We start from the raw sequence: 26,182 nt of genomic DNA on the forward strand, positions 1-26,182 counted from the left end.
ACTGTCGCAGTAACAGGAAGTAGCCGTTACCATGGAAATGCGATGCTTCCAAACAGCTCCATGCGCTGTTCGGCGACGGGACCCGGGAATGTGTGAGTTTTTGTGGTAACGGACTGGCTACCTACCTCCCTATTAACCTACCTCCCTACTAACCTACCTACTTACCTACCTCCCTACTAACCTGCCTACTTACCTACCTCCCTATTAACCTACCTACTTACCTACCTCCCTACTAACCTACCTACTTACCTACCTCCCTACTAACCTACCTACTTACCTACCTCCCTACTAACCTACCTACTTACCTACCTCCCTACTAACCTACCTACTTACCTACCTCCCTACTAACCTACCTACTTACCTACCTCCCTACTAACCTACCTACTTACCTACCTCCCTACTAACCTACCTACTTACCTACCTCCCTACTAACCTACCTACTTACCTACCTCCCTACTAACCTACCTACTTACCTACCTCCCTACTAACCTACCTACTTACCTACCTCCCTACTAACCTACCTACTTACCTACCTCCCTACTAACCTACCTACTTACCTACCTCCCTACTAACCTACCTCCCTACTAACCTACCTACTTACCTACCTCCCTATTAACCTACCTACTTACCTACCTCCCTACTAACCTACCTACTTACCTACCTCCCTATTAACCTGCCTACTTACCTACCTCCCTATTAACCTGCCTACTTACCTACCTCCCTACTAACCTACCTACTTACCTACCTCCCTATTAACCTACCTACTTACCTACCTCCCTATTAACCTGCCTCCCTATTAACCTACCTACTTACCTACCTCCCTATTAACCTACCTCCCTATTAACCTGCCTACTTACCTACCTCCCTATTAACCTACCTCCCTATTAACCTGCCTCCCTATTAACCTACCTCCCTATTAACCTACCTCCCTATTAACCTACCTCCCTATTAACCTGCCTACTTACCTACCTCCCTATTAACCTACCTCCCTATTAACCTGCCTCCCTATTAACCTACCTACTTACCTACCTCCCTACTAACCTGCCTACTTACCTACCTCCCTATTAACCTACCTACTTACCTACCTCCCTACTAACCTACCTACTTACCTACCTCCCTACTAACCTACCTACTTACCTACCTCCCTACTAACCTACCTACTTACCTACCTCCCTACTAACCTACCTACTTACCTACCTCCCTATTAACCTACCTACTTACCTACCTACCTACTTACCTACCTCCCTACTAACCTACCTACTTACCTACCTCCCTATTAACCTACCTACTTACCTACCTCCCTACTAACCTACCTACTTACCTACCTCCCTATTAACCTGCCTACTTACCTACCTCCCTATTAACCTGCCTACTTACCTACCTCCCTACTAACCTACCTACTTACTTACCTCCCTATTAACCTACCTACTTACCTACCTCCCTATTAACCTGCCTCCCTATTAACCTACCTACTTACCTACCTCCCTAGTAACCTACCTCCCTATTAACCTGCCTACTTACCTACCTCCCTATTAACCTACCTCCCTATTAACCTACCTCCCTATTAACCTGCCTCCCTATTAACCTACCTCCCTATTAACCTACCTCCCTATTAACCTACCTCCCTATTAACCTGCCTACTTACCTACCTCCCTATTAACCTACCTCCCTATTAACCTACCTCCCTATTAACCTACCTCCCTATTAACCTGCCTCCCTATTAACCTACCTACTTACCTACCTCCCTATTAACCTACCTCCCTATTAACCTACCTACTTACCTACCTCCCTACTAACCTGCCTACTTACCTGCCTCCCTATTAACCTGCCTCCCTATTAACCTGCCTCCCTATTAACCTGCCTCCCTATTAACCTGCCTCCCTATTAACCTACCTCCCTATTAACCTACCTCTCTATTAACCTACCTCCCTACTAACCTGCCTCCCTATTAACCTGCCTACTTACCTGCCTCCCTACTAACCTACTTACCTCACATACTTGCCTCAGTGTGGGGGGGGGGGCTCCGATGCTTCTTTGTCTCCCTTCAAAATTCGTTCTGTTCGCTCGAGTCCCCCATTTCCCAGTTACACATATTTACTTTCCTTCCTCCGGTCCCTTCTCTCTTCTGCTGTCCCACCATCCCTCCTGCAGGCAGAATGCTCTGTTATACAGATAGCTAGAATCTCAGCCATAAAGCAGGGCAGGACTGCTGCTTACAATGGGGGGATCAGATAGGATCTGTGCCACTGTGACAGAATGCTCTGTTATACAGATAGCTAGAATCTCAGCCATAAAGCAGGGCAGGACTGCTGCTTACAATGGGGGGGGGATCAGATAGGATCTGTGCCACTGTGACAGAATGCTCTGTTATACAGATAGCTAGAATCTCAGCCATAAAGCAGGGCAGGACTGCTGCTTACAATAGGGGATCAGATAGGATCTGTGCCACTGTGACAGAATGCTCTGTTATACAGATAGCTAGAATCTCAGCCATAAAGCAGGGCAGGACTGCTGCTTACAATGGGGGGATCAGATAGGATCTGTGCCACTGTGACAGAATGCTCTGTTATACAGATAGCTAGAATCTCAGCCATAAAGCAGGGCAGGACTGCTGCTTACAATGGGGGGATCAGATAGGATCTGTACCACTGTGACAGAATGCTCTGTAATACAGATAGCTAGAATCTCAGCCATAAAGCAGGGCAGGACTGCTGCTTACAATGGGGGGATCAGATAGGATCTGTGCCACTGTGACAGAATGCTCTGTTATACAGATAGCTAGAATCTCAGCCATAAAGCAGGGCAGGACTGCTGCTTACAATGGGGGATCAGATAGGATCTGTGCCACTGTGACAGAATGCTCTGTTATACAGATAGCTAGAATCTCAGCCATAAAGCAGGGCAGGACTGCTGCTTACAATGGGGGGGGATCAGATAGGATCTGTGCCACTGTGACTGAATGCTCTGTTATACAGATAGCTAGAATCTCAGCCATAAAGCAGGGCAGGACTGCTGCTTACAATGGGGGGGGGATCAGATAGGATCTGTGCCACTGTGACAGAATGCTCTGTTATACAGATAGCTAGAATCTCAGCCATAAAGCAGGGCAGGACAGCTGCTTACAATGGGGGGGGGGGGGGGGGGTCAGATAGGATCTGTGCCACTGTGACAGAATGCTCTGTTATACAGATAGCTAGAATCTCAGCCATAAAGCAGGGCAGGACTGCTGCTTACAATGGGGGGGATCAGATAGGATCTGTGCCACTGTGACAGAATGCTCTGTTATACAGATAGCTAGAATCTCAGCCATAAAGCAGGGCAGGACTGCTGCTTACAATGGGGGGATCAGATAGGATCTGTGCCACTGTGACAGAATGCTCTGTTATACAGATAGCTAGAATCTCAGCCATAAAGCAGGGCAGGACTGCTGCTTACAATGGGGGGGATCAGATAGGATCTGTGCCACTGTGACAGAATGCTCTGTTATACAGATAGCTAGAATCTCAGCCATAAAGCAGGGCAGGACTGTGGCTTACAATGGGGGGGATCAGATAGGATCTGTGCCACTGTGACAGAATGCTCTGTTATACAGATAGCTAGAATCTCAGCCATAAAGCAGGGCAGGACTGCTGCTTACAATGGGGGGGATCAGATAGGATCTGTGCCACTGTGACAGAATGCTCTGTTATACAGATAGCTAGAATCTCAGCCATAAAGCAGGGCAGGACTGCTGCTTACAATGGGGGGATCAGATAGGATCTGTGCCACTGTGACAGAATGCTCTGTTATACAGATAGCTAGAATCTCAGCCATAAAGCAGGGCAGGACTGCTGCTTACAATGGGGGGGGGGATCAGATAGGATCTGTGCCACTGTGACAGAATGCTGTTTTGGGTTCCTTTAGGACAGCGCTGTACAGTCGCAGCCAATACAGTAAATGAAAACACGACAAGAAACTCCAGACAAAATCACAATGGAGGAGACTCCAGTCAAAGTGGCTTTGAGGGTCCGACCTCTGCTGTCCAGGGAGATCCTTCACAATCACCAAGTGTGTGTCCGGCTCGTCCCAAACACCCAGCAGGTCATCGTCGGGAAGGATCGGGTTTTCACCTTTGACTTTGTGTTTGGCAAGAGCTCCTCCCAGGACGACGTCTACAGGTCGAGCATCAAACCACTTCTGGGGTCATTAATGGAAGGGTACAACGCCACTGTGTTTGCCTACGGGCAGACCGGCTCCGGCAAGACTTACACTATTGGAGGAGGAAATGTCGGTAGGTCGTGGGTACCATTTATGTTCATCTATATCTATATATTATTTATAAAGGGACAACATATGCAGAACTGTACAGGAAATCATGTAAGCGATACCTATAACAAAAGGCTGCAGAATAAGGCAGTAATGGGAAACAGCTGCACACCAATGCCATAATACTGACCAAGGTGCCCACACATTTAAAGGGGATGTAAACCCTACCATAATGCTGTCCCACGGCGCCCCCCAGTTTTGCTGCAGAAGTTGCCAAAAAAACATAATTATAGATTCAAGGAAATTCCCCAGTGAAAATTCTACTGATCAAAAACTTCATTATAAATGCAAGAGAAGTGACCAATGAGAATGCTGATTCCCTGTGTCAGGCCCCTTGCCGGTACCTTACATATAGAGATAATGATGGCATTTTCCCGTCATTATATGGCACAGGAATCAGACATGGGGATAAAGGGACAGACTTGTTCAGTGCTGGGAAACTGTGCTTATTGCTCCCAACTCCAATTGCAGGAACAGAGAACAGGGAGCCGGATTTACTCACATCAGCTGGGATTCTCATTGGGGGATTTCTTGCATTTTAAAGGAGAAGGATAGGCTAATAAAGAGTTAATCCCAAGCTGCAGGCATACCTTCAGTTGTGCCCTTAAGTCTCCCCATATTTCACCTGTTCAGATGATCAGAAGCCAAACAGGAAGATAAAATGCTGAGCTGTGAAAAGAAAGTTCCCATAATGCCTCATTCCTGCACCGAGACCAAGTGAACATGCTCAGTTAGTTAGACTGAGTCAGCTTCCTGCTGATTGGCTCAGATCCACATTCCTAAGGGGGGGAGAGAGTTCTTAGCATTTTTCAGGGAGGGCGGAGCAGCAGGAGATGGGAGACAGCAGAGAGCTGGGTGTCTCTGGCACATGAGTTACAGACACAACACATCTTTTGACAGAGAAGTCAGTGCAGCGTTTCTGTGAGTGCTTATGGCTGTAATTACACAGACCTCTCTGATAAAGCTACTGAGTTTGTACCTTTCCTTCTGCTTTAATGCAGCCGCTAGCCCTGGAGATTTCATGGAAATTTTTGGGGAAAGTTTTATTGTGCAATATTGCTTTAAGAATACAACCCTGATGTTGCTGGACTACAGCTCCCAGCATGCCTCAGCCTTCATTATATATTACATTATTCTGGGATTTGTAGTCTAGCAACAGTCCAGTTTGGTTTAGCAGTGCAGCAGGGTTTAGGACCCCTTTAACCGTCTAAATGCCAGTAACCCCATGGCACATCTAAGCTCAAGGTGAAAGCCCAAAATGTAAAATCATAGTGTAGTCACAGTGTAGGTCTGTATAAAAATATATTGCATATACAAGCTTAAATGTAAAACCCTGCTTCATCTAAATAAACCATTTTCATAAAAATATAATTTTTTAGTAGTATGTGCTATTGGGTAATCCTAAATAATAAATTGCCATTTTAAGAATTAAGGGCCGTCCCCTGAGATCATAGGAGTCACAGTGCACACAAACAAGCCAAGGCACACATACATGCTAGGCCCCATCAGCCAATGAATGGGCAGAGTTCTGCCTTTTGCTCCCACACTACTTCCTGTTACAGTTAGAGCTGCATCACTTCCTGTCAGCTGATCTCTGAGGGAGCACACAGCCCATCACTAAATGGCGGCTCAAGGGAAAGGATGTAAAAGGGCAATATTTACTGATATATATATTCCAGTGTCAAGGAAAAACTGTTGGATAGGCCAGTTTGATTGTAGCTACATTTTATTCGTACGTACGAAGGCAGTATCCAGACATTCTTAAATGAGAATTGTCTATGAGCTGATACTACATTGAATGACCCAAAGCATGTTTGTCTTATAGTCCTGAAACACTCTTATCAGTAGTTAGCTTTGTTATCTCTAAGAACAGACAAAGAGGCCTAAGTTGACTAACACACCCAATATGCTTTTCACAAGATTGCGGACTCATCAAAAATGTTTTTACAACAGCAAAAAGAAACATTCTTATACAATGTATTTCACAACCCCTCTAATATTAAATGATATGAACAAGATGGAGAAAAAAACAAGATGGTTTCTTTTTTCTCTGACATTCCTCCCTGTTGTTCAAAATCTTGAACATATATATTCTTCTTACCCAGAACTCTATTCCGCTCACCTATAAAAGGTTAAGTGGCAGTACTGAGTTGCCTATCAGCAAGTTCTTCATTACCCTATTCATACAGGAATGGGATCCTGCTATGGATAAGGTCGGCCAAACACAGAAGGTTGCTGATCAGAAGAGGCTGTTGTATATTTGATCCAGGAGCTAAATGGGTGAGCGCCCTCCCTTCAGCTGCCCCTCCATGTAACCTCTGGATAAAATACTGTATTTGCAACAACACAGAATCAACCTTGCTATAATATATAACACAAGGCCCATTGCAATCCCACACATTCAGTACTATAAAAACTTTTAAACATTTGATAACCAAATCCTTATGATTCCCATAAATGAGAAAGGGTTCTGTAGGGCTCAATTGGGTCATGTGAGTCCCCAATCCAGGTACAACTCTCCTTACCTGCGATTGTGTAAACCCCACCCTCATCTATTAGTAGGTAATCTAGGACCATTCTATTCTATAATGCCATCTTCCTGACTTATTTCTCATTTATTATTTTGATGGAACTTATAGTTTCATTTATTATACCATCCCTCATACTAGCATACTTATTTAATCTATTAACTAATTCTATTCCTATCCAGGCAGGGAACCACATCCATCCTTTATCTGAGGTGGAAAATAATTCCTTTTTTTATTTATTACCCTGGAATGGATACCTTGATTGTCTATGTATGAGATGTTCACATATTGTCTGATAGTAGGTACAACTCTTTCTATGGTACAATTTCCCTACGCTCCCATAGGGAGCCATGAGTAAGCTTAGTTTCCAAATATAATATAGTTCTTATCTAAGTACCCTAGAAATGATTGTACCGTGATACCCCAGCCAAGTCTAAAACCATCTCATATTATCTGTCACCTTAAACTTAAACTCTTATCTTCATCTTCTCCTCGGTCAGGGCAGGAACACCTGGGGACATAAGAAGTATACATTTTTCCCAAGCCAACATAATCATTACAATTACCCTGCATTTTATCACATTTTTTTCCCATATAATACATGTAGAAATTCAGAATAGCATTTTCACAATCTGTGTTTCCCACATGAATCTTAGGTAAGTACATTAAGTGATTGTATGATTAGCAAACATGAATCCTACACATATGGTGGGTGTATCTAGTAACCCTGTTATTTCCAAATATGTACCCCAATCACTAATTGCATTTTAATACTTATGCTTTGTGTCTATTGCAACTTCATAGCTATAATCTGTAAGATTAATATCATTGATAGAGATAGGTATCCCTACTAAAGGTATCCCCTTGTGGTTGATGGAACGTGGGAACATCTCCAGCAGTCAGTAGTATGTAACTGCTTTGCAGCCTGCTGGTGTAAGAGCCATATAGAATTTGGCAACCCCCCTTTACTGGTGTAAAGCAATGATAAGGACCTTTACCCAGAATAACAAACACAGAGTCATTATTTTATAAAAGTCCTTTTCTTCCTGATGGTTCCTCTTCACCCAGAGTAGGCCCACGCTTAGTGTCAAAACCTCAAACTGGGACCGTTGGTTAACAGACTAGTGGGATTATTATTACCACTCTCGTCTGACTTACTTTAAAGATGATTTTTTATCCTCTTGATTCCGGAAGAACTGAATCAGTCTCCTTAGTTGTCTTTCTGTTGATGTGATCTCGTTGGGGGGGTTGAGTGTAGAGACAGGTTCAGACTCTGTCATTGGAGATAACACTCTGCTCAGGCTCTCAGTCACTGGAGATAGCACTCTCCTCAGGCTCTCAGTCACTGGAGATAACGCTCTGCTCTTGCTCTCGCAGGACTTCGTATGGGAAATACCTTCTTACAGTGTCAGATGTGTATTCAGTTTGGCTCACAAATCTCTTTATCACCGCCCAATCTCCTGATTGGAGAGAGTGAGTTCCAAATACAGTCTCTGAATCTGATAAAGAATAAAACACTTTTCCATACAAGTTAGTGAGCTGCTTATACAATTGCTTAACATAGTCAGTAAGAGAAACATGTTGTTCCTACCAATATTTGAATAAACAACCCAATATTTGGTGGTCTACCAAAAAGCAACACAAAGGAAATAACTGTTGGGGACCCTTAGGGGTGTCTCATAGATGACAATGCAAGGGTTAAAGTTTCTACCCAAGTTAGCTTTACCTGTTATTAGTTCTGTGGCTTTTGTTACTGGCCATGCCTCAAATCACCCTAAACATATCTATGCATACAAATACATAAAAACATTTAAATAGGTGAATACAATCTATCTGTAACCTTTGAAACTGATAGAATGGTTTAACCAGGTCTTATAAATATGATTTTTTCACAAATCCAAAAGCAAACCATAATTTGTTCACATAAATATACTTCCCCCCTTTTGGAAACATGAGATGGGAGGTGCAAAGTGTTTTACTAACAAATTAGATAAATGGGAGGGGCACACAAACAACCATAATCATGTTTCCAAATATCATCTTATATCTTATAACATTTACTGGTCCATTTAATATGGACTTGTGCTCCAGCCTTACTTTTGCAGCGTTTTAAAAATTACTAAAGTGACTGGTGTATGTGGCTGTCAGTTGGTGTATGTGGCTGTCAGTTGGTGTATGTGGCTGTCAGTTGGTGTATGTGGCTGTCAGTTGGTGTCCCTGTTAGAACCATACAAGCAGCCTGTTTGTCAGCAGCTTTATCTGCCTTATCATTCCCTGCAGTAATGTTATCTTTCCCTTTGAATATGCTTACAGCCTTTTCTAACAATTACTTAAAGTGACATTGACACCTTTAATTTTGTGAATCAATACTTACTTTGATAGCAATAAAAACTGTTATCCACAAAATCACTGACAAACATACCAGTTTAGCAATATATATATATACCCATACATATACATACACTTTCCATGGGTGTCTATATTTCCCTTCACCAACTGAGTGTTAAAGTTTATCCCACTTAGCCCTCAATCTGGTTTTTAAAGCTACTACTACTGTCAGAACTACTCCCTTTATTTCTCTCATTTGGTCATAACCCTCTACTTCTCCCTCACTCCGTGTCTTCCTAATCTTAGTTACATTGATCCCTACTGTGTGTCCCAATTCTAATAGAATTTCAGCATCCATCTGTTCCAATAAACTTTGACTGAATTTGTATAGGGTATCCCATTTGAGTGTACACCATCACATGGGATAGCCATACCGGTCTGTCTTGTTAATTTAGCCCATTTGTCTATTTAGCCACTTACCCACTGGCCATCTTTCATCACTGCCTCCCGGTGACAGTGATGACTCAGGAGCTCCTATTCTCTCTGTTCCCGGAACAGAAAAAAATCACAAGTCGGGGTCTGGCCACCCCTCGGTTTTGGGTAAAATGTTCCCCATATGGAACTGGGCTGGAGACGATCACGCTCCCCCCTTTTACACAAAACAAAAATCTATATATTCCCAATATACAGATTTTCACAAAAGTGGGTTTCGGTGGCTAAAATTCACATACAGGTTAACCCTTCATTTGTTCCCGCCAAAATTTCCAAAACAGATAGATACAAACAAATCCCATAAGAAGTGTTAGAACTAATTTCATTTGTATAACCATAACCAATGACTACACTCTATATCTGATGGTAGGCAATCCTTACTAGTATAATTCTACAATAAATCCTTATTAATATAGTTACACAGTGAGATTAATTAAAGAACAATTATCCCATAAAGGGCAGAGAGAGAGTTCTTATCATTAAACAAAAAATACTTTCACTGACACATTAGTACATTCACAGTTACCTGAACATGAACACAACATGTAACGGGTTATGCACATCTGTTACACTAACTCACAAGGGTTACACACAGACTAACACACTAACTCACAAGGGTTACACACAGACTAACACACTAACTCACAAGGGTTACACACAGACTAACAGACTAACAAAGAGACAAACAAACAACTTACGGCTGGCCTATCCAAGGTTCGTAGAGCGGGTTACTCCTGTAGATACAGCCAAGCGAGGGAATGAAAGTGATAGCGAGAGCTTATCAGAGACAAATCTTGGTCTCACCTTTATTGGCGCCTAAGGTCTCGGTATCCAATCATCTCCTCCTGTATGGCTGTCCTCCAATTTCTCCACTCCCGGGTTTCGGCACCAAAGCTGTCAAGGAAAAACTGTTGGATAGGCCAGTTTGATTGTAGCTACATTTTATTCGTACGTACGAAGGCAGTATCCAGACATTCTTAAATGAGAATTGTCTATGAGCTGATACTACATTGAATGACCCAAAGCATGTTTGTCTTATAGTCCTGAAACACTCTTATCAGTAGTTAGCTTTGTTATCTCTAAGAACAGACAAAGAGGCCTAAGTTGACTAACACACCCAATATGCTTTTCACAAGATTGCGGACTCATCAAAAATGTTTTTACAACAGCAAAAAGAAACATTCTTATACAATGTATTTCACAACCCCTCTAATATTAAATGATATGAACAAGATGGAGAAAAAAACAAGATGGTTTCTTTTTTCTCTGACACCAGTTTGGCGAGATTCTTTAATAGGTCACTTAGTATAATATAAACTGTCTGTTGGGTAAGTGTTTATTCTGGGGGTATAGTTTTCCTTTAATGGAACATTGGATTAATACATATCATTGGAACATAGGAAAATGCTGCACTGTGGGCGCATTAGCCAAGCGCAATCATTTAGTAGTGGGGAATAGGCGTCTGGGAAGGAATTGTGAAGGTACGGGCAGTGTGGGCAGTGGGAGTGCGAATGGAATGGGTGGTGCGGGCGGCCAGGGCTAAGTGTGGGCAGGCAGGGAACACGCAATCGTCCTCAATAGTTATGATCTAACAGAAGGGAGGTGCACCTTTAAGTTAACTTTCCCTGTGTTACAGAATGGCTTATTCTAAGCAACTTTTCAGTTGGTCTTTATTATATATTTTTTATAGTTTTTGAAGTATTTGACTTCTTCTTGCAGCTTTCAAATGGGGGTCACTGACCCCTAGAAGGCAGCCTTTAGATTTATTGTTATTCTTACGTTTTCCTATTCAGTCCCTCTCCCATTCATATGCCAGTCTCTTATTTAAACCCCTCCCTGGTTGCTAAGGTAATTCGGATCCTGGCAACTAGGATAGCTGCTGACACTCCAAACTGGAGAGCTGCTGAACAAAAAGTAAAATAACTAAAAACACTACAAATAATAAAAAATGAAGACCATTTGCAAATGATCTCAAAATATTACTCGCTACTTCATACTAAAAGTTAACTCAAAGATGAACAACCCCTTTTATCGCCTTGATTTCACCGATCCTATAGTAATACACAATAGCACCCACACCCTGTGTGTTTTACAATTCCTACACAATATGCCTCACTGACCCTGATTGATCCTATACAGTATATGGGCAATGTCGTCTGCACTTTTATACACAGCCAAGGCTGCCCAGCTACTGGGTTGGAGCACTACCAGCTCCGTGTCTTTAGAAGAAATACTGTGCTGAATATTTTCATGTTGTTTTTCTGCCAGCTTCCGTTGCAGATGAGGAAAAGGGCATCATTCCCCGTGCCATCCAGGAACTGTTCCAGTGCATCGCAGAACGCCATAATGTTGAATTCAGCGTTAGAGTGTCGTACATTGAAGTGTACAAGGAGGAGCTGCTGGATCTGCTGGAGCTGGAAACCAACATGAAGGATCTACACATTAGGGAGGATGAGAAAGGGAACACCGGTATCTGTCTTTGGCCTATCTATGGTTATCTGCCAGTAAGGATTTTCATGGGTCCCACATAAGGATGCTCTGCCACTTTAAAATTTGGGCAATATGTGTGGTCTGCATCATGCCTGGCTTAAGGCGGCCATACACACACTGATATTGTCATACAAAACGAGGTTTCATACGATATTCGGTGTGTATGGTGGATTGACGATCGCCATCGGGCGGGTTAGAAAATTTTGATCGGGCGCCATTGAAGGCACCCGAGCAAAATCTATGTTCAGGGCTGAATCGGCAGAAGGAGGTAGAAATCCTATTGTTTCTACCTCCATATCTGACGATTCAGCCCTGAATGTCAGTGGAGGGTTGGAAAGATTGAAAATCGCCACGTGTGTGGCCATCTTTAGATATCGGTCGCCTCGATGATGGGGCGGGACAGACAATTTTGAATAGCGTTTAGGGCTGAGTCATCAGACAGGGGTAGAATTCTTATTGTTTCTACCTCCATATCTGACAATTAAGCTCTGAATGTTAGTGGAGGGTACAAGCGGGAATGGTTGCAGGAAAGATCGTAATTGTAATGTGTATGGCCACCTTTAGCCTATGAATGGATTGTAAGATGTGGGAAACCCCAAGCAGTGTGCTTAAGAACCACTAGGGTGCTGATGAGAATTACTAACTGCTTTTATTTCTGTCTTGCCAGTCATCGTTGGTGCCAAAGAATGTCAAGTGGAAAATGCTGATGAAGTCATGAGCTTATTAGCAGCAGGCAGCGCAGCGCGCCATACAGGCAGCACGCAAATGAACGAGAGATCCAGCCGCTCCCACGCCATCTTCACCATCACTATATGCCAACAAAGTTCTCAACACGGAGACGACGCTGGCACAAACTCCATCCAGACAATCACTTCCAAGTTTCACTTTGTTGATCTGGCAGGCTCAGAAAGAGTGACCAAAACTGGGAACACTGGGGAAAGGTTTAAGGAATCGATCCAGATAAATAGTGGTTTACTTGCCCTTGGAAACGTGATAAGTGCACTTGGTGACCCGAAAAGAAAAAGTGCACATATTCCTTATAGGGATGCCAAAATCACTCGTATACTAAAGGACTCCTTAGGTGGAAATGCCAAAACAGTAATGATTACTTGTATCAGCCCTTCGTCTTCTGACTTAGATGAATCACTAAACTCTCTGAAATACGCCAACCGAGCCAGAAACATTAAAAACAAACCAGTTGTAAATTACAATCCTGACTGGGATAGGATGGATGAAATGGAGCTGGAGATCAAGGTTCTAAGAGAAGCTCTGCAAAACCAGCAGAGCAGTAGGGTCAGTCGTACCAGCCAGGTGTCCCAAGACTGGAGCCAAGGAAAAGACAAGATTCGTTCACTAGAAGAAAAAGTCGCTCAACTCCAGCTGGAATGTTTCAACCAACGGCATTGCACCGAGGAAGCATTCTCATTGTTCCTTGATCTAAAGGATATTTCTGGCTTACCCCAATCTGAGAAGAACAGAGTGCAGGACTGGCTTCACTTGGCAGAGGGCCTGAGGAGTCCGGTGGCAGCAGATGCCGAGGGCAGTAGCAGAGAAGAGCCACATCATGTCACCATCTTGCAGCTGAAGAGGGAACTGAAGAAATGTCAGGTATTAAAAGATATTTTAGAAAGTTCCACAAACCTGATCCCTATGCACTGAGTATCATTTAAGCACTGGGTGGCAGATTCAGATTCTAAAGCTGGCCATACATGGTAACATCCGCTCGCTTGGTGATCTTCTACCATCATTCCCACCTACGGGTGGGCGATATTGGGCTAATTCGGTCATTTGGCCCCAGAATGGCGGGTATAGGTTCGTGGACCACATCACAAGCTGATGTTGTCCCCGATCTGACAGAAAAATCAAACCTGCCCAATCGAGATCTGCCCAATTTCAGACTAGATGTCGGTTGGGGAGGCCTGTCGTTCGTGCCCATACACGGGCAGATAAGCTCTAATACTAATATTGAAAGTAAATTCTGCTTTATGGCAGCCTTACATATAAGTGATGGTGTTCAGAGTTTACTTCACTTGTAAAGGAATGAAATTAACCATTTAAATGTAGGAATAAGCTGAGTTGCTTAGAGAGGAAGGGCTTTATGGAAACAAAATAGTGGTGGAATGTATAGATAAAAGAGTCTTTGAATAATCAGAATTAAATTAAGGTAAACCAACCTCTTATCTATTTCCCAACAATCATATAAATATAGATAATGAGATAGGAACAAGCACCCCAAATCAAGTCATGGACTAAATGGTTTAAATGACGAATAGGTTGCCTGCAGAAATGAATCTCATATGTAATGCAGAACCAATCCTGGCACTTCTTATAGAGAAACTACAACTCTAGTGTGGGTGTTTGTATCCAGTTACCTACAGCAGCTTGTTAGGACCGTGGCAGACTGGGAGATTAGTCATCTGCGACAAATCTCCCTTGTCACGGGCGACTAATCTCCCCGATATACCATCCCACTGGCTTGAATGTAAATTTCCGGTGGGATGGCATATGCGGCGCCAGGATTTCCCGAAACTTCTGCGATTTCGGGAAATCGTGGGGTCGTGTATGCCATCCCACCGGCGATTTCGGGGAGATTAGTTGCCCGTGACAAGGGAGATATTTTTGGGGGGCAACTAATCTCCCCGTCTGCTGCGGCCCTTAGAAGCAAAAAGTGTAGCTTGCCATAAAGATAACAATTATATGAATAAGAGATCCCTCCACTTTTGTGACAGCTTCACCATTGCCAATAAAGCTCTTGAAGCAGTGACAGCAAGAAAGTGGCAGAGAAAAGCTGGGAACACAGGGGAAAGATCTAAGGAATCGATCCAGATACATGGTGGTTTACTTGCCCTTTAAAATGTGATAAGTGCACTTGGTGACTCCAAAAGGAAAGTTTACTTATAGGGATGCCAAAATCACTCCTATACGCAAGGACTCCGTAGGTGGAAATGCCAAAACAGTGATCATCACCTGTATCGGCATCTCTTCTAAATCTCTGAACTCTGAAATATGCCAACTGAGCCAGAAACAGAGAAAAAACAAAACAGTTGTTAATTAAAATCCTGACTGGCATAAGATGGATGAAAAGGTATCTTCAATAAATAGGAGGTATTTTGCTGTTAGTAAGTATAATTAAATGTATATTTCCCATGAAATCCCTTTCAGGATGCCCTAGCAACAGATGAAGAGGTTTTCGCTAGGAAGAAGCTGGAACTGAAAGGGTTACAAGAGCAAATTCAGTCGCTACAGCAAGAAACCGAAGAATATCAGAAGTGCCTGCAAGAGGCAGAATATACTAAGACTTTGCAGGTATGAACAGCATTCAGCACAGGATGGAAGTCTTCAGAGTCCTCATGCGACAATTTGCAATTGGTTTTCATTTTTTATTTGTAGTTTTTCAGTTATTTAGATTTTTGTTCAGCAGCTCTGCAGTTTGGAGTTTCAGCAGCTATATGGTTGCTAGGTTCCAAATTACCTTAGCAACCAGGAAGTGATGTGAAGGAGAGACTAGGAGAATAGGAGAAGGACTAAATAGAAAGATAAGGAATAAAATTAACAATAACAATAAAACTGGAGCCTCACAGAGCAATAGTTTTTTGGTTGCCGGGGTCAGTGACCCCTATGTGAAAGCTGGAAAGATATAGACGAAGAAGGCAAATAATGAAACTATTAACTATAATAACTATTAACTATAATAAATAATAATGATGACTAATTGAAAAGTTGCCAGGAATAGTACATTCTCTAACATACTAAAAGTTCTCTTAATGCCCAGGCAGCACTGAGATGAACTCACGAGATGAACTTCTTCCTTATATTTTTAAAGACTGAAAAACTGGTGGAACAGCAGCTCCTTATTGATGAATTGAAGTCAAAGAAGCCGGAAATCTACAGGCAGTTTTCGCAGGAAAATGAAGATGAAGAGGAACTTCCAAGGGAAATATCCCAAAGGCCACACACTGTGCCCCCCAGCACCCACACCCAGAAACTCTCGTCCAGTTCATTGCAGGCTGCAGGGCAGGCAGAGCCAAGGAAGGTATGGGACCGGATTATTTTATATTTGCACTTACTATCAGTTTGGGCAGATCCATTGGAATTGCTCTTGGCCTATTTGGCTAAGGTCAAGTATAGTATCTGTTCTTATCAGTTGGGGTAGTGTGCCAGCCCCTTCTGGTGGAAGAGAGGAGCACTTGATCCTCTGGCCAAAAGACCAGCAACTCTGAAGCTGTTTCGCTTCACTGCTGACGGGCAGTATAGACTCTAATGGGTCATGGTCTGTAAGATCTACACGGAGATGTGGCCATTAGGCTCCTTCACCCCCTGTCCCTAGCCCTGGCATTTGTGCATATCCCTATGAAGGCTTTGAATTCAAAGATCGCCCTACCATTATAGGCCTTATGGCTGCATGGTTTGAGATAAAGGGACCCCCCATCCTTATGGTAAATGGGGGGTCTGAAGACTTTTTCAGTTGCAGGTCTTCAAGGACAGGGCCTGAAGAACCTTACTCCTACAGGCCTTCTGGCTTTATTTTTTGGGTGCACTTGGGTGACTATGAAGAACCATAAAAAGAAACTTAACACTTTAGCCCTGCAAAGCAGAAGTGCTACTCACTGAGCCACTCTCCTTGCCTCATACTTTGCTTTTACTCAAAATAACAGCTTCTCTCCATCTTGCCTAAAGGTACGAACAAGCCCCCCTTCCTATTCCCTAGAAAGAATGGTAGCGGGATTCCGGACTCGCAGCCAGATGCTCCTGGAGCTCATAGAGGAGCAGGATGAAGTTCTGCATGAGAAGTTCTCAGACCAAAGTGAAGAAGAACCTGATGAGCCAGAGAAAGAAAACAGAAAGAAATCACCATTTAGGTAAAGGGGTTTCCTGTTGGTCACAATGTTCTACATGGGATCAGTTGAGAAGAAGGGCTTCATCTGTGGTGTTGGGTGTATAGTCAGGCAAGATGGTGTCAGGGGAAGGGGAAAGGTATCTTCATGTTTTTATTAACATTTCTGTGGACCACCTAGAAGTTAGGTTGGAAATACTTTAGCAACAGGTTAAGCTTGATGGGCGCATTGATGGGCATTTTGTAGGCTAATAAGCCATATGAACAGGTTTCTTGCCGATTATGTTTTAGGCGGTCTATCAATCGGACATGGACACGACGACAAGGCTCTGCCGGTGCGGAAACACTTAACTCCAACTCAGACAGAGAGAATGACGCAAACTCTAATGCTTGTCCAGGTACGATTGTCATCAGTGATGCACTTTAATGTAGAAAATAAAGATGTGTGGATTTTGACCATAGCATTTGGCCGTTCGGTTTATGGGACCAGGAAAAATCTAATTCCCCAATCAGAATTTCAGTATAGTAGCCATTGTATGACATGGTTGCCTGCCTGGCCTGGATTCCTGAGTTCAATTCCAGCCACTTGCTATATAGAGTTTTTATTTGTTCATGTGGCCCAAATTCTTGATTTGTCCCAAATTGATCCATAGTTTATGTGGCCTTATCATCTAGCTGATAGCATTATTAAATAATGCAATGGTGCCATCCCCAGGTCCCAATAGCCTTGGAATTGCACTTTGTTTTCTGTAAAGCTTTGTTTTGGGGTACATAGAACTTTAGGCAGTCAGCTTGCTGTGTACTCTCATAGGGAAGACAGCCTTACTTGCCTTGCTCCTCTGCACTTTGGGCAAACTGACACCTGTATTGTTATACTGCTGTAGCCCCAAAAATGTGGAGACTTGTCATTTCAAGTGCTTTAGGCAATCACCCTCTGTTGTACCATATGTGATAGGCCACAACTAGGTGAGCCAGCGCCCTCCAACAGTGCATGCATGGGGGGTAATGATCAGTACAAGTATTTGCCCCAAATCATGATTAAATTGTCTTGCTTTACCCCTTGTACTTTCTTTGCCTCGGGAACAGCTCTGGAATCCCTGCGAGAAAGTCAGGTGCTGAATGTGGAGAAACTGAAAACCTCAGACGTTCGCCTCGCTGATGCCAAGCAGAAGATGAGAGAATTAACAATAAACATCAAAATGAAGGAAGAACTCATTAAAGAGCTGATTAAAACAGGTCAGTGGGTGCCTTTTACTAGACAGTTCTTTCAACGATCTGATTTCTGTGGGAATGGCACGTTCCTAGGTGCCCAACCCTGCCAAGTAAATTGGTCCATCAAGGTGCAACATACAGGCTACTGTAACCTGAAAAGTCGCTGCGATGTAAGTCAAAGAGAGGCAATTTTAGGTGAATTTATTCTCTTTTTTCATGCTGCTAAAAAGACACAATGCTCAAATCACCCCCAAGTGCCCTGTGAGCCATTAAACTACATAACAGCCTCAATGGCTGCATCACAGCTAAAGCATATAAACTACTGTATAAAACAGCTTCTGACATGGTTTCTATGAACACAAGGTAACAATACAATATATTTATTTAAAGCCATTTCATCTTTTTTGTGCTATTGGCACATTACACTTTGAAAACACCGCAGAATGATCCTTGTAATCTCTCCTTAACCTGTTGCTTTAAGGTAACGATGCCCAATCAGTGAACAGGCAGTATTCCCTGAAGATAGCCCATCTGGAAGGAGAAGCAGAGCAGGCCAAGTCAGAGCTGTCTGAAGCACAAAGGCAACTGCAGGAGTTGGAGAACAAGGAATTAAGGGACGTGGCGCACAAAACGAAACTGCAGAGAGATTTCCGTAAGAAAATGGAAGAAGCAAAATTAAAAATGCAGGTATGGTTGCTCTATATGTACTGGATGGCCCTAGGCCAAAAGTTGAATTAATTGGCCGGCATGTCGGTTTGAGTTATGTTGATCTTTTTATGTAAAGTTTTTAATAAAAAAAAAACATAAAAACCCTACAGAACAGCATTCGTAGGTAGGGTAAAGTGTCGATAAAGCAAAGTAAATGGGTTTCATAGCTCTGTAGCAGTGGGAATAAGGGCTCAGCTGGGCATGGTAGGACTTGGCTGAAAATCTGGAAAGGGCAGAGAAAAGTATATACAGCCCTTACCCTCATGTTCTGATTCCAGATCAACCCCATACCCATATGGACGTACCCAGAGAATACACACAAACTAGATTTTGGGTGAAAAAAGCCTGATTTCCTAGCCATTTAGGCTCCCAGGTGTGGGCCGTTACAATCCTGGTTACGCTGCCTCTGGAGTGACGTTACTTCTGGGTTATAGTGACATCACTTTCATGTTACTTCCTGGAAAACCCAGTTTAGGTCTGGTAGCAGCTTTAGGCTACAGTCAGTGGGTGTAGTTTGAGATACAGGTCTGCCTGACCAGACACACACAGGGTTCAGCATAGCAAATACATATTTTAGCATCCACTCAATATACAGGTTAAAGGCTAACTGTGCTGCTGAAATGGATTCTTTTTTTTAAAAAAAGCTGCTGTTTCAGAAAGGAGGGAAACTTGAAAATTGCCATGCGTCACTAGTTTTACTTCACCCAAACAGGCAGTGCAAACCAAACAACAGGACACCAGGAAGCTCGCCTCCCTCTCCGTCAGGAACGAAAAGCGCGTGAGAGAACTGGAAGTGAATGTGGAGCAGATGCGCCAACAGCAAGCCCAACTGCAGCGAAAGCTCAAAGCCGAAACTGAGATGAAGCGCAAATTAGAGGGCACCATTCAAAAGGAGCAAGAACGGATCAAAGTAAGGCTAAATCTAAATTCTAAGTCTTCCCCTTTTATTACAAGAATGTTTCACTGTGGTTTTAATGTCTGCATTAGCACTTTGCAGTTGGCCCATTCGGCTCTCCTTGCCGTAGGCTGATTGAGCTGCAACTTGACCCAAATACTTTTAGGTGTTTTCATTGCACAGAAGGCAGGTTTCCTCCTGGAGTTATTTGCAAATAATACATTTGGCTCCTTTATTCAGGAGCTGCAGCTCAAGACCGAGCAGCAGAACAAGATATTGAGGATGAAAAATGAAGAGATTGCTGCAATTAGAAGACGAAAGAGCATTCCCAGTGTCTCTGATAACCTCCAACTTGTGAGTATACAGGAGATTACTTGGATTCCTGGTTGCACTGTGGCACTTTGGTAACCCCACGTACTTACTGGCTTCCCTGCACCTTTCATTTTGTTTTTGTTATTTAGAAACTGGAAGAACAGACCAAGTGGCTTGATGAAGAGGTTGAAAAGGTACTGAAAGAAAGGCAAGCACTCGCCGAGCTGGAAGAGGATTTAAGGAAAAGGGAAGAAAGCGTCACAAAGATGGAGGCGCTCTTGCAAGAAAAAAGCCACCTGGAGATGAAGAAGCTTCGATCGAGCCAGGTACGGCGGCACATTGCCATTACACATTACTGCACTGCTATAAACTTTTCCTAAACCATTTTCTAATAATAACCACTACATTTTTAGGCTATAACCAGTGACGTGCTAAAGCTGTCCAATCGCTTGAATGTTGTGGAGAATGAGCTCATGGATAAAAGCCAATTCCTGCAGAACGACGCTAGTGATGAGCACAGGAAGGCATCTGAGGAGGTCAAAGAGCTGCAGAAGGAACGGGACGGTCTACTAAAGAGAAGAGATAGCCTGGACGAGAAGCTGAGAAATGGCAGCGTTCTCTCCCCAGAGGTTGGTATATAGGATTTCATTTTATTTCTAATCTTATGTCTGTCATAAAGGTCAGAGTCCCTTCCCAGAGGCTATTATCCCCCCACTGCTACTATAGGCATCATCTTTCACTACTATACCTGCTATCCCAGAGCCCCAGTCCCTTACCAGAGGCTATTATCCCCCCACTGCTACTATAGGCACCATCTCTCCCTACTATACCTGCTATCCCACAGCCCCAGTCCCTTCCCAGAGGCTATTATCCCCCCACTGCTACTATAGGCACCATCTCTCCCTACTATACCTGCTATCCCACAGCCCCAGTCCCTTCCCAGAGGCTATTATCCCCCCACTGCTACTATAGGCACCATCTCTCCCTACTATACCTGCTATCCCACAGCCCCAGTCCCTTCCCAGAGGCTATTATCCCCCCACTGCTACTATAGGCACAATCTCTCCCTACTATACCTGCTATCCCACAGCCCCAGTCCCTTCCCAGAGGCTATTATCCCCCCCACTGCTACTATAGGCACCATCTCTCCCTACTATACCTGCTATCCCACAGCCCCAGTCCCTTCCCAGAGGCTATTATCCCCCCCACTGCTACTATAGGCACCATCTCTCCCTACTATACCTGCTATCCCACAGCCCCAGTCCCTTCCCAGAGGCTATTATCCCCCCACTGCTACTATAGGCACCATCTCTCCCTACTATACCTGCTATCCCACAGCCCCAGTCCCTTCCCAGAGGCTATTATCCCCCCACTGCTACTATAGGCACCATCTCTCCCTACTATACCTGCTATCCCACAGCCCCAGTCCCTTCCCAGAGGCTATTATCCCCCCACTGCTACTATAGGCACCATCTCTCCCTACTATACCTGCTATCCCACAGCCCCAGTCCCTTCCCAGAGGCTATTATCCCCCCACTGCTACTATAGGCACCATCTCTCCCTACTATACCTGCTATCCCACAGCCCCAGTCCCTTCCCAGAGGCTATTATCCCCCCACTGCTACTATAGGCACCATCTCTCCCTACTATACCTGCTATCCCACAGCCCCAGTCCCTTCTCAGAGGCTATTATCCCACTGCTACTATAGGTACCATCTCTCCCTACTATACCTTCTATCCCACAGCCACAATCCTTTCCCAGAGGCTATTATCCCCCCACTGCTACTATAGGCACCATCTCTCCCTACTATACCTTCTATCCCACAGCCACAATCCTTTCCCAAGTCTCCACTGCTTCTGATGGGCTCTTGACCTGCACCAGGGTCCACTGGTTTCTAGATACCAGGCTTGTTGCACGTGCAGTTTTGTGGCAAGTTTGAAAAATGTCATTGTACTCCTACACCCAGTTCTTTGCAGAGGCCTGGGTAGTCACATTCTCTTGGACTCCAAGAGAGAGAATAGGATACATATAAAATACCTAACCTGACAGTGATTGCTCTCTGCTACCTGTTGCCATAGGAAGAGCACACACTGTTCCAGCTGGAGGAGGGGATAGAAGCCTTGGAAGCTGCGATTGAATATAAGAACGAATACATTCAGAACAGACAGAAGGTTCTGAAAGACTCCTCTCAGATTCTCACCCAAAGTGAAGCCAACATCATTGAAAAGTTTAGCTCTCTCTCGCCTTCAGAAACCCAATCCATCCTTGTCCGATACTTCAACAAGGTTTGTTGTTTTTATGAATGAGTGTAAATGTTTTGGAATATTTTATAATTTCTATGGAGAAGGAATGTCCAACCTATAGCCCTGTAGCATTACCTCTACTAGAATGCCTCTGGCATTGAGTAGTGGCGATTAAATGTCAAACAGTGTGGGGTCTGTGTAAGGAGGGTAATAAGCAGCCGCTGTGGGTTTAGGTTGTTTACCTTCCTTTACAAACAGTACCTAGTAGTGGGAAGTCTGCCATTACAAACCATTCTAGCTTGGGGGCAGTTTATGCTTTCTTCTACCCTATCAGTACCCAATGAAATGCTGCTGAGAGCGATGCCAACAATGTTTTACGTAGCCTTGGGCTACATGAGGAGAAGAGCAACTCTGGGCCCTTTCTCTTTCCAGGTCGTGAGTCTTCGTGAAGCAGAGCGGAAACTGCAGCTGCATTCGGCGGAACTGGCCATGAAAGTGACAGAGAAAGAGAACATGTTACGAGAGCTGGAATCCTCCCTGGAACATCTCATGCTTCAGAATGATCGAAGGCTGACCCAACAGCAGAAGGAGCACGAGCAAAAGCTACAGCTCCTCTTACAGCACTTTAAGGGTAAGGTTCTGCTAGAACTCTAGGAATGTGCCGTTTCTGATCTTTGTAAGATTGTTCTGACCAATTCCTATCATTATCATTTCAGATAACGACAATGAAGCAGTTCCAGAAAGCATCAAGGCTTACGAGGCAAAGGTGGCCGAGCTGGAGAAGGAGCTGTTCTTTTATAAGAAAACCAGCCGGGAGCTGAAAAAGAGGCTAAAAGAGCTGCTTGGGGAACCCAAAGTGGCGGTTTTGAAAAGTATGTATTTTTGTATTGCTGTGCCTGCCTGTGTGAGGGGAAATACAGAAACCCTTCTTCTGAACATTTTAGGAATATTATTTCTTTTTACCTGCCAAGACCTTAGGAATTGTAGCTGGCAGAGGTTTTTGTTGGCTTTGATCATAGGTTCTTAGGGGCAACTGTTATGCACCTTTACTGTGCCCTCCAGTTGCACTAGATCCCCAATCGAAAAGAAAATAATAAGGAGATCCACAGGTATGTATAAAAAAAGAGCAGTAGGGCCACCAAAAAAAAAAACATTCTGTTGAATTATGACTTTTAATCTCATAATTATGATTTTAAAAAGTCAAAATTATGAGTTTTAACAGCAGGTTTTGTACATAATTATGAGAATAAATTTCAACAGAACTTTTTTTTTTTTGGTGGCCCTAGTGCTTGGAACCCGATATTAAACATATTTTTATCTTATTTATTAAATCTGCGAGTCTTTCAAAAACATCAAAACAATGTTTTATTTCGATTTTGGGCTCCACATGCCACAAATCTGGATAATCCTATATTAATTAAAAACAATTGTTAGTATAAGCGCACCTGTTCTGAGTCCGCAGTTTATGCAGTAAATACGCAATTGAGTTCAGAACATGGTTCAAAAAACTAAGGGCCGGTAGCTAGAAATGATTTTATGCACATATCTGGAACTGGAAGGGGCTCTTGATAGCCGGCGGCAGAACTGGGAGGGGAGGACTTTGGGGGGGTGGCTGCTAGCCTTATGGGAGCGTGCGATGGGATAGCGATGATTTCTAGATGGGAATGGTTATGATTTTGATTGAGCGGCGACTTTAGGCCGTTTTCAGCATTGGGGTGGTGGATGTTGTTAGGAGTTTGGGTCTGCTCAAAGAGCCTTCTTAGCCTCAGATCCAAATAATAGTCTGAAGTGAGTATAACAGTTTGAATGCTTGGCTGATACCCTCCCTAAGTCTCTACTCATATATGTGTGATTGAAACTTAATTACTATTTGACTGTCGCGTTTATTCCCCTGTATGTGCCCATGAGGCTCCGCTGTCCCTCATTCCCCCCTATGTGTTTGTGTGTGCATCTAGATATAGCTCTACTTAATTTTCAATGGACAAACTATAGCTTGATTTTTAATTGGGTAATCCATCCCCTCCCATCTCGTTAGTGACTATGTGAACGAATATAACTGATTTCTAGCTACCGGCCTTTAGTTTTTTGAACCATGTTCTGAACTCAATTGCGTATATACTGCATAAACTGCGGACTCAGAACAGGTGCGCTTATACTAACAATTGTTTTTAATTAATATTGCACTAGTTGACACGGTACACGTTTTCACTAATGATTTTATATGTAAATTAAAAGTTATGTTTTAATTGTAACAGAGAACGCACAAAATACAATTCTTGCATCGTTTTGATTTCATGGGTGGGAGACACCTTGTGCTGGTCTGTGCTAATCTTGGATACAGTGAGTATCCTTTGTGTAACTAATCCTATGCATATTGGTCATTACATGACCCATGACATTCATATTAATAATGTTTTATTTTTGGAGCCAAAGATTTAGGGCAGATTTGCTATAAAGCCATCAGTTGGAATGTAACTGATATTTAGGTTTTGTTTTTCTGGTGCGGTCTGTTATCTCCATAAAACCTGTTACACCTCCTTTCAGGCAATAACACTGCTGGAGTCTTGGATGAACCGGGTTCCCCGGCAGCCAAAGAATTGAAGTGGACCCCCCAGCTGGAAAGCAACAAAGCTGCCGGAAAAGCAAGAGAGTCCCAACATCCCGACCTTCAGCGCAATCCTTACAGAGCCGCAGGGGATATTCCCGAAGGTGACCCTACCTCCAGCTTCCCCAGGCTTCCCTCTAGAAGCCATATCTCCAGAAGGGCCAGCTCAGAAGACGAGGAGCCGGGACATATTCCCACCCAGTCCATATCAAAGATGGAACCGAGCAAAAGTCTTTGTGTCACTCCGGTGAAAATATCCCGAAGGGAACTGCGGCAGATCTCTGCGTCCCACCTATCGACCCGCCGCTCCAGCCTCACCAGCACCCCCGCCGACTCCATTGAAGTAGCAAGGACTGGAAAAGACTTTAAAGCTCAGTAAGATTTCATTACTGATAAGACTGGCACTTACAGATGGTTAAACATATATATATTCCTATATAAACCCAGATTAGCAAACCGCACTGGGGACTTGCCATGTGCTACCTACTAACTGTTTCCAAGACTCTGACTTCTGTACTTCGCATTTAAAGAACTAACAGACTAACGTTGCCTTGATATTTAATATCCTTGGTAAAGACTGGCCCTGAAATCACCGTATGCTCTTATGCCCACCCCCATACATTTCCCATTGGTGTTAGAGGAGAAAACTGATGATCTTAAAGGAACAGTAACACCAAAAAGAGGAAAGGGTATCAAAGTAATTACAGTATAATGTACTGCTGCCCTGCACAAAAGTGTGTTTGCCTTAGAAAGACTTCTATAGTTTATATCAGGGGGTCCCCAACCTTTCTTACCCGGGAGCCACAGTCAAATGTAAAAAGACTTGGGGAGCAACACAAGAACCATAACAGTTCATGGAGGAGCCAAATAAGGGCTGTGATTGGCTATTAGGGGCCTCTATGCACCCTATCAGCTTACAGTGGGCTTTATTTGGTACTAAATCTTGTTTTTATTCAACCCGAAGTCAGGAATTCAAAAATAACTCCCTGGTTTGGGGGCACTGAGAGCAACACCCAAGGGGTTGGGGAGCAACATGTTACCCCTGAGCCACTGGTTGGGGATCCCTGGTTTATTTAAATACCCTGTTGTGTAGCCACGGGGGCAGCCATTCTGCTATGTACCCTGTGCCTTTTCCCCTTTTAAATGGCTGCCCCCGTGGCTACACAGCAGGGTATTTACATTAACTATAATAGTATTTCTGTTCTGCACTCACAGCAGTACATTATGTT

At 43.6% G+C, this 26,182-nt stretch overlaps 1 protein-coding gene across 1 annotated transcript; it reads left to right on the plus strand.

Annotated features, from left to right (window-relative positions):
- The first annotated feature begins 10 nt into the window (after nt 1-10).
- kif27 (kinesin family member 27) lies at nt 11-25,677 on the plus strand. The gene is made up of 18 exons (XM_031894957.1): nt 11-92; nt 3,904-4,270; nt 11,922-12,122; nt 12,811-13,751; nt 15,306-15,449; nt 15,967-16,176; nt 16,821-17,002; nt 17,269-17,375; nt 18,064-18,213; nt 18,671-18,876; nt 19,610-19,807; nt 20,033-20,146; nt 20,254-20,430; nt 20,518-20,733; nt 22,184-22,390; nt 22,781-22,979; nt 23,065-23,220; nt 24,893-25,677. Exons 2-18 carry the CDS (start codon nt 3,937-3,939, stop codon nt 25,330-25,332), a joined length of 4,182 nt encoding a protein of 1,393 aa, XP_031750817.1. The 5' UTR covers nt 11-92; nt 3,904-3,936; the 3' UTR covers nt 25,333-25,677.
- The last annotated feature ends 505 nt before the right edge of the window (nt 25,678-26,182 follow it).

The sequence above is a fragment of the Xenopus tropicalis genome, chromosome 1, assembly GCF_000004195.4.
Source record: "Xenopus tropicalis strain Nigerian chromosome 1, UCB_Xtro_10.0, whole genome shotgun sequence".
Classification (NCBI taxonomy): Eukaryota; Metazoa; Chordata; class Amphibia; order Anura; family Pipidae; genus Xenopus; species Xenopus tropicalis.